General features: G+C 48.3%; 1 protein-coding gene across 1 annotated transcript; it reads left to right on the top strand.

Moving 5' to 3' along the window:
- Nucleotides 1–1,541: 1,541 nt before the first annotated feature.
- LOC118734265 (survival motor neuron protein) lies at nucleotides 1,542–2,339 on the top strand. The gene has a single exon (XM_036463980.1). It carries the CDS (start codon nucleotides 1,609–1,611, stop codon nucleotides 2,191–2,193), a length of 585 nt encoding a protein of 194 aa, XP_036319873.1. The 5' UTR covers nucleotides 1,542–1,608; the 3' UTR covers nucleotides 2,194–2,339.
- The last annotated feature ends 11,381 nt before the right edge of the window (nucleotides 2,340–13,720 follow it).

The raw sequence follows: 13,720 nt of genomic DNA, 5'->3' as shown, positions 1-13,720 counted from the left end.
GGAGATGAAATTAAATGCGTATTACAATTCGAATAAAGCTACATCACAATTTTATAATTGGATTAATTTAGATAAATTCTCAAATAATAAGTAAGTTTCACGCTAGTTCTTTTAAAGCAAATTTGTGCATAACATTTAGATATCTACTATTTGTATGTTTCACAGGATGCTTTCGATAAACATCGACTTCACATCATTGCGGTTGTTCTGGCTATTTCACACAATTAACAAGAAAATGATACCTTATTCTTTTGCATAATCATGCAATGAAAATAAAAATTACATAAACGGATGATCAAACTTGACATTATTTAATAAAAATCTAATTTTCCCAATATATCGTAAAGAAAAATCGATACATTTTCACACTCGTTTTGCTATATCGTCAACTAAGTCGAAACTACTTAGTAGAAGTCTGAAATGCGACTATGAATAGAGGTAAATTTTAAGTTGGTACTTAAATTTAATTGCAACTTTGTTAGTTTCGAGTTAGGGCCGTTTGCACCATGTCTAGTTAATTCTAACTCCCAGTTAAACATCTTTATCGACGTTATCGACACCCATCATATAACAAGTGATCGATAAAGCAGTTAACGTGCTTAACTAAAGGATGTACCTCCAGTTAGCGTTAACTAGACATGGTGCAAACGGCCCTTAGTTGCTGGACTATGAATACGCGCCAATATGTTAGTGTTTGGCCGAACTTTTCCTCCTATTTGTCGCGTGGGCCTTAATGTTGTGGTACAAAGGGGGTGCATACAGTTTTATGTCGACTCTGAATGGCGATTGTATTTTATGGGAAGCTGTTTTTCATTTTCAAGGGTTGCGCACTTCTAACCACTACACCCCTGCGGCCTTTATGCGAAACCTACATTCAGATAAACTTTCGGGGTTTTGGTATCGATATTTGGAATATCAAGACTTATTATTCCGATATTAATGGGTACCCGATATTTTTAGAGGGATACTTTAAGTGAGTACCATATCGATACATTCGGTTCGATATCGTGTCCCTTAATGCGAAGCGCACATTGGCGCGATTCTGTAGTTGCGAATCCGCAAGTCCAAAAATTACAACAATGCTACCCATACATTTTAATGCGTTAGCGCACACTTGCACGATTCCGTCGCTGCGAATTTTTCGAACATTCAATGTTCCTCTTTATTGACGCGTTCGAAACGCGGCTTGCAGCGTTTTGAAGGCGTCAAAGAAGAAGAAGAAAGGTGTCACAGCAATAAAGGCAAAGAAAAAAAAACGTGTAATGTACAAAAACTAATAAAAACGTTCGTAATAATAGTATTTTGTACGATTTGGGCACGCCGAGTGCGAAAATACACGAAATAAAGGGAAAATTGAGTGAATTGTACATCGGAAATCTACGCGAAAAAATCGCACAAGTGTGCGCACGTTTGCGGATTCGAAGTTAACAGCCGAATTCGCTACGTATTCGCAACGATGGAATCGCGCTAATGTGCGCTTCGCTAATTACGGAAAATTCGATAGTGAAAAAAAAACCAAAGCCATCGATGATGGTATCGATAGTGCCATCGATATTTTGCCACTACTACAAAATCGTCGCAAGTGGAGTTTTTGGGCATCAATTTCCGATGGAATCCTGTTTCAAAAGTTTTGAAGAGTCTCGGCCAATTGAAGTATGGGATGACACCATGCTAGTAAAATCGTACAACGACGGTGTAAATCTGTTGAATGAAGATGTAGCAAAACGTGTTGCAAGAAATACAAATGTGGAGCCTGCAAAAGCATCGGTTGAAGGAACTATGGGCGTGAAAGAGGGGGATTATGTTCGTGCCACATACGAAATCGATGGATGTGATTATGAGGCCAAAATAATAACCGTAGATGAAACCAATGCAACGTGTTTAGTGAGGTACATTGGATACGACAATGAACAAACGGTTAATTTAAAAGACTTGGTTCCTTCCTGGGGAAAGAATGCACGGCGTGTGCAGATTGAACGAGCTAAGAACAGTACAAATAAGTACGGCAACGTTAAAAGGCAAAGTCTGAAGCTCAGGGAAAGCTATCTCAGCAAAGTGCCACCACCTCCACCAATGCCTCTTATGTTAACTAAAAACATTGAAGGTTCTGAACATTTATCGGCCATGTTAATGTCATGGTACATGAGTGGTTACTACACCGGTATCTATGAAGGGTTACATCAAAAAAATTAAAAACTGGGTACTAAAAAATAATTTAAATTTAAAAATGGCATGTTTTATGAGTGGTAAATAAATTTAAGGCATAAATGTAGAATACCTACAATTCTCAAATTAAAAAAAATCATTGGGATCGATGGAGATCATTGAGGTGAACGTAACGATATATATATTTTTTGGGGGAAACAACGGGAAATGTTTAGCTATTTGTACAACGATTTATAGGTGGGGGGCGGAGGGGAGGGGGCGTGGCTCCCCAAACCCCCTCTAAACGACGGTGGATGAACGCCGCTTTATAAAAAGTCACCCCTCACCCCCTTCCCCACCTAAAGACCCCTTGGAGCTGTTTGAAAATAGGGGAATTTTTGATTTTTTGCAAGGAAAAAACAAAGTTAAACTTGCGTCCGAAGAAGGGGGCTGAACACCTTTTGCAGAGAACACCTTTCTGCGTAGGCGGCCTTCGGCCGCGCTTAGGGATTATAACCCTTACTACGTAGAATTCTCCTTTCTGTGTGACATAACTGGGGCTACCGCCCCAGTGATGTAGCCTTGGGAAAGGATGAGGTAACTAGAATTCCCCCCAGTGATGTCTATTTTGGTTACTGGGTGTTTTATAAAAATATCTTGTTATAAAAATGTATATACAAATTTATAACAAAAATTTGCAACAAATACCATATTTCCAACCAACATTATTGTTAAATTAGTGCACAGATTTAGTAAATTAAATTTTTGTAATAAAGCGTGAACTGTTGTCTACAACCCTTACCCCTTACCCCTTACTACGTAGAATTCTCCTTTCTGTGTGACATAACTGGGGCTATCGCCCCAGTGATGTAACCTTGGGAAAGGATGAGGTAACTAGAATTGCCGCCCCAGTGATGTCTATTTTGGTTACTGGGTGTTTTATAAAAATATCTTGTTATAAAAATGTATATACAAATTTATAACAAAAATTTGCAACAAATACCATATTTCCAACCAACATTATTGTTAAATTAGTGCACAGATTTAGTAAATTAAATTTTTGTAAGAAAGCGTGAACTGTTGTCTACAAGTGTGTGTAAAAGTTTTTTGATTCGATTCACGCGTTTGGGCACAGCAACCCAAAATCGTTGTATTAATTCATAAACAGTACCCGAAACAACAACTACAACAATTATTAAAAGTCAAAGTTCAAATTAAGCATGTTTTTTAATTAATATTTCTCGAGAACCCCTCCAAGGATTTGGAAAATTTGATGTCATTTGATAGAGAATTTAATTCTCTTTAATTTGATATACATATATTTTTTATAGTAATCACAAAAATATAATTAATGTGAAATTCTACTTTGTGAGTGTTATAATCCATAAGCGCGGCCGAAGGCCGCCTACGCAGAAAGGTGATCTCTGCAAAAGGTGTTCAGCGCCTTTTCTTCGCAACACAGAAAGAGAATTCTACTTTGTGAGGGTTATAATCCATAAGTGCGGCCGAAGGCCGCCTACGCAGAAAGGTGTTCTCTGCAAAAGGTGTTCAGTGCCTTTTCTTCGCAACACAGAAAAGAATTCTACTTTGTGAGGGTTATAATCCATAAGTGCGCCCGAAGGCCGCCTACGCAGAAAGGTGTTCTCTGCAAAAGGTGTTCAGCGCCTTTTCTTCGCAACACAGAAAGAGAATTCTACATTGTGAGGGTTATATTCCATAAGCGCGGCCGAAGGCCGCCTACGCAGAAAGGTGTTCTCTGCAAAAGGTGTTCAGCGCCTTTTCTTCGCAACACAGAAAGAGAATTCTACTTTGTGAGGGTTATAATCCACGACAGCCGGTTCTACGTACCGGAATGACTCGGGTTTCACCCGACCAAGGGCTGTTGTTTCGGCGATCTAACCCCGTTTAGGTCGGCGAAGTATCTTAGAAGTTGTCCGTCCATAGGGCTACATTCACTACGTATTCTCCTACTCAGGGCTGGCATCGAGTCAAACCCTGGGCCAGAAACATACACCTGCTGTGTATGCCGAAGACGATTACACCACAACTCCACCTCAGTCAAGTGTAATGCCTGCGAGGGGTGGAGTCACCTCAGGGTCTGCTCGGGACTACGGACACACAGACAGTGGACCACGTCGTACGTGGCCCCTGTTGCTCAAACAGAACAGCCTCCACGGCTAACCATAGTCCGCCCGAGCAGCCCCACACACTCACACAGCAGCCACACACAGTCACCACAACACAACAACATAATAACACCACAGACCGTACCACAGCCACTACAGACCACATAACACACACAACCGCACCGGGTGGGGACTTTGATTCCCAGTGGGAACGGTCACCATAGCTGGGCTCTAAGCTACCGGGGGGGTCGGCAGGTCGCGGATAGCCGGACGGCCTGTAGTAGCAGGTTAGTTGCGAAATAAGGTTAAACGAATAAGCAATCCCCGACGATGAGCAGCAGGAATAGAGGACGCGGTATAAAAGCCAGCAAGTCTGATGAAATTCCTGTGATAGTGGCGAGTGGACACCGCCTCTTTGAAATATGTGTCCCCCTCATCATACATATGATGAGTTACAAAAAAAAAAACCCAGGCGCGACGGCTTCCATATTGGACGGCTTCCTGGTCAGCGTTTGTTCACCATGTTAGGTGCGGCTGATACAACAATCCAGACCGGTACGCGCTGCGGCGCACTGGGAGTCCTTCGAAATCCCTACAGCGATTTCTCCGCTGGCGGGGTAGTGAGCGTGCTCTGCCGAGGTGTCAGCCGCGGTGCGTATCAGTAACCAGCCACTTCGGTCCCTGGTCAGGGAGTGTGCATTGGACGCAGGTGTAGTAGACCGCGTTGCCCCGGGCGAGCGCCGGTCCGTCCGTGTTTTCCGGGACCGGTAAAGCGAAGGACAGGCCTCAAGGAACTGGGGTAGGGGCATAGTCCCCGAAGGTATACCCGTTCCTGTCTATTTCGGCCCGCCCCCCTGCACACGATGCGCTGGCAAAAACAAAAGAATGGATTCCAAAATGAGAAAAAACAACAACAACAACAACAATGTAAACGAAGCCAGCAGCGGCGCGAAAAACCTGGACGGCAGGGGCTGCAAGGTGCTTGGGGCAGAGCCGTCCCAGGGAACACCGACTGCAGAAACTGACCCGTTCAAGCGTGCGTCAAGACTAGTTCGGTCGCCTGTAAAGGCGCTTAGCGTGGAGAAGCCGGTACGAACGAGATCGTCGCCACCAGCACTACAAGACAGCGAGCCTCAAATGAAGGGAGCCAAACAGAACGGAGACTACATGTCGGAGCTCGGAGATGCTATTAAGAGGCTGACGGAGGCAATGTGCCCGCCACAACGCTCAATAAACAATAGCATGCGAGAGATACTCAGCTCACTAACAAAGCTGCATGCGAGTGCCCTGGAGGAGTACTCCAGAATAAAGGCAAGCAGACGGAGTATTTTCAACATACCGGTGACTGCTGAAACCCCGAAAAGGCCCCGAGATGAAAGCCAACTAAAGCGTAGGACGCCACCCAAGAAAAACAAAACCACGCAGGAGGAGGTGACCACCAACCCTGCAACCAAACAGAGTAAGGTGGCGCCAAACGAAAATTCCGGCAAGATTAAGGAGAAGGAGGTGGAGAAAGAAGGAAAATGGGTAGAGGTCCAACGCAGGTCACATGGCAAAAAGAAGATGGCATACAAACCACCACCACGGCCAGATGCCATCATTATAGCTCGGACGGGAGATATGACCTACAGCGACATACTAAGGACCGTAAAAAAGGAAGAGGCGCTGCAGAAACTCGGCGAGAGCGTATCACGCATCAGAAAGACGGTCAAGGGTGAAATACTGCTGCAGCTTAAGGAGACGCAAATGAAGGACACGGGCGAACTCAAGAGCGAAATAGGTAGGCTTCTAGGGGACCAGGCACAGATCAGAGCCCTAACCCACGAGACGATGGTAGAAATCCGTGACCTGGACGAGATTACCACCAAGGAGAATATTGCCGAGGCCATCCGCAACCAGATAAAGGAGCTAAACAACCTTAACGAGAATGCGATAAAAAGCATCAGGGCGGCTTATGCGGGCACACAAACCGCGGTGGTAAATCTCCCAGCGCAGGAGGCAAGATTACTTCTTGACGCGCAGAAAATAAAGATAGGATGGGTTGTGTGCAGAGTAAGGGAGAAACCGAACCCCAAAAAATGCTTCAGGTGCCTGGAATATGGCCATATAGCGAGAGACTGCAAAAACGCGGAAGACAGAAGTCAATGCTGCCTAAAATGTGGAGAAAATGGACACTTTGCGAAAGCCTGCGACAAAAAGCCACACTGCAGAGCATGCAAAAACCAGGGAAGAAAGAACACCGAGCACCAGATAGGTAGTTGGAGGTGTCCGCTATACCAGGAGGCGTGCAAGAAATCAAGAAAATGAGAGTCATGCAGTTGAATCTCAACCACTGCGAAGCAGCGCAAGAGCTGCTCAGGCAAACGGTGTACGAGGAGAAGGTGGACATAGCAATAATCAGCGAGCAGTATAAAAATATAGACAGTGGAGCATGGATATCGGACCTCACAGGCAAAGCTGCAATATGGACATGCGGAGGAAAAGCTTTCCAAGAAAAGCCGCTGCTTGGTAAAAGCTACTACACACGAGCGAAGGTAGACGGTTTTAACTTTTATAGCTGCTACATACCACCAAGTATCCCACAAAATGAATACGAGAACATCCTAGACAGTTTGGTTCAAGAAGTCCGGACCACCACAATGAACGTTATAGCAGGGGACTTCAATGCATGGGCAGTGGAATGGGGTAGCGTCCACACAAACAGGCGGGGAGATGCACTACTAAAGGCGTTTTCGGTACTTGATGCGGTGCTTCTGAATTCGGGGAACAAAAATACCTTTGAGAAGAATGGTCGAGGCTCGGTGATTGACATTACTTTCGCTAGTAGTTCCTTGGTGCGCTCAACGAGCTGGAAGGTGTCGGACCTCTATACGAACAGTGACCATCTGGCAATCATGATGGAGCTAGGGAATTGTGCACAGAGCCGACAAAGGGCGATCACCAGGAAGGTGCAAACGAGGGGCTGGAAGGTAGAGACTCTGGATGAAGAGCTCTTCAGACTCGTGCTGGATGAGGAAATGGCCACTGAGGATAACACTGAGCTCCAGGCTGAAACACTGGTGAGGCACATCAGTAAAGCCTGCGACGGTGCTATGTGCAGGAGAAAACACGGCTCTCTCAGGCAGCCGGCGTACTGGTGGAACGAAAAAATCCAGGCCATAAGGGGTGAGTGTCATAAGGCGAGGCGGTTGTGTCAAAGGAACCGTGGCTCGATGGAACATGCCGTGCTGCGCGAAGCCTTCAAAAAGAAGCGAAGTGACCTTAAAAAGCCATCAAAAGCAGCAAAACCAGCTGCTTTAAGGAGCTCTGCGAAAAGGTGGACGAAAACCCATGGGGTGATGCCTACAAGGTGGTCATGAAGAAAATAAAAGGTGGTAAAGGCCAGGCACCACCCTGTCCCACCCTCCTAAAAGACGTCGTGCAAACTCTCTTCCCTGTGCAAACGCCAGGAGGTCGGCGACCGCAAGCAGAGAAACCGGAGGGAATGGAAGCACCAACGGTTACAGATGAGGAGGTGGTCCAAGCAGCAGAAAGATTTGGTAATGACAAAGCGCCAGGCCTAGACGGAATACCAAACAAGGCTCTGAAGTTGCCATCAAGCACAACACGGGTCCGTTTACCGAACTCTTTACGCGGTGTCTGCGAGAAGGCGTCTTCCCAAAAATCTGGAAGAAACAGCGGCTGGTCCTACTGCAGAAACCAAACAAGCCGGCAGGAGAACCAAGCGCATACCGACCTCTCTGTATGCTGGATACGCTTGGTAAGATACTGGAGCGATTAATTTGTGTACGGTTGGAGCAGCACCTAGAGGAGGAACTGCCGGGTCTCGCCGATAACCAGTATGGATTTCGAAGACAGAGGTCTACCATTGATGCAATTAAAAAGCTCACCGATGTCGCAGGCAAGGCAATAGCAGGAACAAGATGGCTATATGGCACGAAGGAATACTGCGCGGTGGTGACATTCGACGTAAAAAACGCCTTCAATTCGGCATCCTGGCCTCACATACTAAGTGCTCTGGAAAGAAAGAACACACCGCCCTACTTGCTAAGGATGGTATCCAACTACCTATCTGACAGGCTTCTGCTGTTTGATACCGACGAAGGCCCCAGGAAGTACTTGGTGACGGGTGGAGTACGACAGGGCTCCGTACTTGGGCCACTACTTTGGATTGTCCTCTATGATGGAATTCTGGGACTGCCGCTGCCAAGGGAGGTACAAATTATCGGATACGCCGATGATATAGCAATAACAGTAGTGGCCAAAGACCTCTACCAAGTTGAGAACATCTGCAACAGCACGGCGCAGCAAATAAAGAACTGGCTCGCTGCAACGAATCTCCAACTCGCAGGGCAAAAAACCGAAGCGGTGGTGATCACAAGCCGAAAAAAGATGGAGAACGCTACGCTCAACATCGATGGACATAGCATCAAAACACAGCAGTCGCTGAAATACCTGGGTGTCATGATAGACTCGAGATTAAGCTACAAGGTGCACATTGATAAAGCTTGTGAAAAAGCGGCAAGAGTGACCACGGCTCTAACAAGACTAATGGCTAACATCGGCGGACCGAGCCAAAACAGACGAGCGCTTCTAGCAAAAGTGAGCCAGTCCATACTAATGTATGCAGCACCCATCTGGGGACCCGCGTTGCAGCGCAAGACTTACGCGAAGGCGGCAAAGTCGGTGTACCGACTAAATAGCATCAGGGTGACTAGCGCCTTCCGTACTGTGTCACACGAGGCGGTCGGAGTCTTAGCGGGCATCATGCCCCCAGAAATAATGGCCATGGAGCTAAAAAGAGTCTTCGATAAGTCCCGAAACTTAGGCAGGTGCCTGACAATCGAAGAGCGAAAACAAGAGAGGGATGCAAGTCTAAATGAATGGCAAAGACACTGGGATGTGACGACAAAAGGGAGGTGGACGCACAGGCTGATCAATAACATAAAAGCGTGGGTGGAGAGGAAACACGGAGAGACCGACTTCTACGTGACACAGTTGCTGACGGGGCACGGCTGCTTTCGAGAATACCTGTTCAAATATGGGCATGATGACGGGACAGAGTGCTCATTCTGTGGTAGCGGCGACGAAAACGTACTACACGTATTTTTCCACTGCCGAAAATACGAGGCAGATCGAACAGACATAGAGCAGCTGATAAAGGAGAGCATGACGCCTGACAATATCGTGGGGCACATGATAAACTCAAAAGCGGTGTGGAGCAGAATTAAGGCGTGGTCCGCAATAGTCCTCCAGGAGCTAAGAGCGAAAGAACGACAGCGCAGTAGCGAAAAGAGAAGACTGAACGAGAGATAAGCCAGAAAGGCGTGTGTGAAGAGCCAATTGGCAAAGCTACGCCTTGCGACGTAATACCTAACGGCGGTCCCGCAAGGCGAAACACAAGGCTTCAGACGTCGGAGTTAAGGGTTTAGTACGTAGGCGCGCTGTCTCGCAAGTCCTGAATTATGTGATAACATAGTCTGGGCGTGGTCCCGAATGAGGTGCACCCTTAGCGGACAGGATGACGAATCGTGCATAACATCTTTGGAAGATTCCCCCTCCGTTGAAAAAAAAAAAAAACACAACCGCACCACCACCCACACGCCGCCGCCAACAACTTTTGGTTCCCCCTACAATCTGCACGGTATGTCAGACCAGGATATTCCGTAATGTGACATCAGTCAAGTGCAACACCTGCCTTGGCTGGTGCCACTTTAGGGCATGCTCAGGTCTGCGTACCACGCGAGATTGGACGGGGAACTTCGAGGGCCCGTGTTGCGCTGCTCGGTCGCAGACTCCAATTGCGACGCCCCCCACCACCACCACAGGGCGGCAATAACCTCAGCAGCACACACAGCCAACGGCGGCAAGAACATACACAGCAACTACACACAGTCGCCACTACACAACAACATAACAACACCACAGACCGTACCACAGCCACCACTGACCACATAACTCACACAACCGCACCACCACCCACACGCCGCCGCCAACAACTCCTGGTTCCCCCTACAATCTGCACGGTATGTCAGACCAGAATATTCCGTAATGTGACATCAGTCAAGTGCAACACCTGCCTTGGCTGGTGCCACTTTAGGGCATGTTCAGGTCTGCGTACCACGCGAGATTGGACGGGGAATTTCGAGGGCCCGTGTAGTGCTGCTCGGTCGCAGACGTCAATTGTTACGCCCCCACCACCACCACAGGACGGCAACCACCTCAGCAGCACACACAGCCAACGGCGGCAAGAACATACACCTCACTCACACCTCACATCACGACACGTCTCCCGAACCACATGAAGCTCCTCCAATTCAACTGTAACGGGCTACAGAGCAAGATTGAGGAGATAACCGTCTTCATGTGTCGGCATGGTATATTAATAGCTGCGGTCCAAGAGACGAAGCTGCACAGCAATTCAACTTTGTTGAATTGCGCCGGGTACAACGTGCACCGTCGAGATCGCGAGCGAGATAATGGTGGTGGCTTAGCGTTTATCGCGCACCACACCGTGCAGTATCGTCTTATCGAAGCAGACATCGACCGCAGGGATACCACCCTAGAATGTCAGGGCATCGCTATCCGGTCAGGCGATGTCGAGCTCGAAATATTTAATATATACATACCCCCTGTCACCTGCTGCCCGGCAGGATATCACCCTGATATAGGTGCGCTCCTCAGGTGAAAACCGTATGGTAGTAGGTGACTTTAATGCGCACCACGATCTTTGGCACTCAAGCCTGTCAAACGATCGTAGGGGAACAGACTTGGCTGAGCAGATAGACGATTCGACATTCTGCACAATGAACGACGACGCACCCACCAGGATTATGGGTAACTGCAGTAGCTCGCCAGACATCACAATAGTCAGCGCTGGTCTGATAAACAGCATAACGTGGCGACCTATGCTGACTCTAGCATCAGACCATCTACCCATAGTCATCTCGATTGATAAACCAACCGACTTTGCCTCCGCCAAACACCGGACCTATATCAACTTTTCCAAAGCTGATTGGAAAGGTTACGCGGAGTTTACTGAAAACACCTTCGCAGCGCTCCCCACACCAACCAACGTCCACCTCGGTGAACGTAAGTTCCGCAGGGCTATCACTGCTGCTGCAGCTCGCTTCATACCGGCAGGATGTATATCGGACCCACGTCCAAACTTCCCTGCCGAAGCGGCTGTTCTAGCTGATGAGCGTGATAGCCTTCGTCAGGCCGATCCCGGAGATCCCCGTATCAGGGATCTCAACGCGGAGATTCGGCAACTTGTGAACGTACATAAGCGGAAGAAGTGGGAGGAGTACCTGAAGACTTGTAATTTCACCTCTGGTGTGAGCAAGCTTTGGTCAACCGTGAGGTCATTGTCTAATCCGACGAAGCACGACGACAGAGTCGAAATTTCCTTCGGCGACCATGCTTCGTCGGACCCGGAGAGATGCGCGAGCTATTTTAGCCGGCAGTTCATACTGCATCCTCCGGTAGACAAAGCCAAGCGTCGAGTGACCAGAAGGCTGCACAAACTGCCAACAAATTGTGCCCCCCTTGCTTTCACTTGCGGTGAAGTTCAGGTGGCCATCGGGAAGGCGAAAGCCTCCAAAGCCATGGGTCCCGACGGAATATGCATGCTGATGCTGAAAAATTTGGGTCCTGCGGGGGTAGCGTACCTAACGGAGGTCCTCAACTTGTCAATGGCCACTCTCATCATCCCAGACATCTGGAAGGTGGGGAGAGTGGTCCCACTGCTCAAACCGGGGAAACCTGCCAACAAAGGAGATTCGTATCGTCCGATTACACTCCTTTCCCCGGTAGCGAAGACACTCGAGGCCTTGCTACTTCCGTACTTCACAAACCACCTGACCCCAGCGAAGCATCAACATGGTTTCCGTAAAGTGCACAGTACAACAACAGCACTTAACGCCATAAACACTCAGATAACTCGTGGCCTTAACCGTAACCGTCCCTGTGAGAGAACGATTCTAGTAGCGTTGGACTTGTCAAAGGCGTTTGACACCGTCTGCCATTCCACGCTACTAGAAGATATAGAGGCCTCCCCTCTCCCACAGAGGCTCAAACGGTGGTCGGCAAATTATCTCAGTGGTCGACATTCGTCGGTAATGTTTAGAGACAAAACGAGTAAGCAGCGAAAAATAAAACAGGGGGTTCCTCAGGGTGGTGTCCTTTCCCCACTACGAATGCTCGATCATGGCGACTGGGAACGGAATTGATGACCTGTGTTCGAAAGTAAACGGCTATCTCTCCGAACTTTCTCGCTTCTTCACTGCAAAGTGTCTAGCCCTCTCCCCTACGAAATCCTCCGCGACCCTGTTCACAACCTGGACGCAGGAGGTCAGGCTACCGCTGGGGATTCACGTCGATGACACACCAATTCCGACGGTGAATAACCCCAAAATACTCGGAGTAACATTCGACAGCCTGCTCTCCTTCTCTACGCACTCAACCGCTATTGTCAATATAGTACAGAGCCGCAACAAGGTCCTCAAGTCGCTAGCCGGCAGTACTTGGGGCAAAGACAAAGAAACGTTGCTGGCAACATACAAGGCAATAGGCCGGCCGGTTTTGAACTACGCAGCGCCAGTGTGGTCGCCAGGGACTAGTAGGACGCAGTAGACGAAGCTACAGACGGGACAAAATACGGCACTTAGGACAGCGACGGGATGCCTCCTGATGTCGCCAGAACATCACTTGCACGGCGAGGCGCAAATGCTCCCAGTTAAGGAGCACAACATAATGCTCTGCAAGCAGTTCCTGATCGGGAGCCACAGAAGTGGCCACCCAAACAGACAGCTGCTTGCAGAGGAGCCCTCGCCTAGGCACGTCAGGAGGCATCTATATGAACTGACGGACGAAGTCCAGAGGTTCATTAAGCAACCTCTGGACCCGACAGCTTACAGACAGGCCCTGAACGGCATTCACAGGGACTCAGTCTCGAGTTATGTAGACTCTAGACCTGTGAATGCCGTTCTAGTCATACCACCCCCGGACATAGACGAGACGGAGCTTCATCTGCCTCGGGAGACACGCACAACACTCGCACAACTTCGCTCCGGCTACTGCAGCAGGCTGAACTCCTACTTGAGTAGGTTGAATGAGGATGTGCCGAATGAGTGTCCGGCATGCGGAGAGACCCCACATGACTCGAAACATCTCTTCGCATGCCCGGAAAACCCGACAACCCTAACGGCCTTGTCCCTGTGGACAAACCCCACAGAAGCTGCACGCTTCCTAGGGTTGCCGTTAGTGGAACTTGACGACAACGACTGAGATACCAACCGATCTGGGCGGGGTTGTTGTAGCCGCTACAACAACAACAACATAAGCGCGGCCGAAGGCCGCCTACGCAGAAAGGTGTTCTCTGCAAAAGGTGTTCAGCGCCTTTTCTTCGCAACACAGAAAGAGAATTTTACTTTGTGAGGGTTATAATC

The sequence above is a fragment of the Rhagoletis pomonella genome, unplaced genomic scaffold (assembly GCF_013731165.1).
Source record: "Rhagoletis pomonella isolate Grant_MI unplaced genomic scaffold, Rhpom_1.0 Rhpom_scaffold_00002, whole genome shotgun sequence".
NCBI lineage: Eukaryota > Metazoa > Arthropoda > Insecta > Diptera > Tephritidae > Rhagoletis > Rhagoletis pomonella.
The sequence above is the reverse complement of the archived record's forward strand: the minus strand, read 5'-3'. Positions and strand labels throughout refer to the sequence as shown.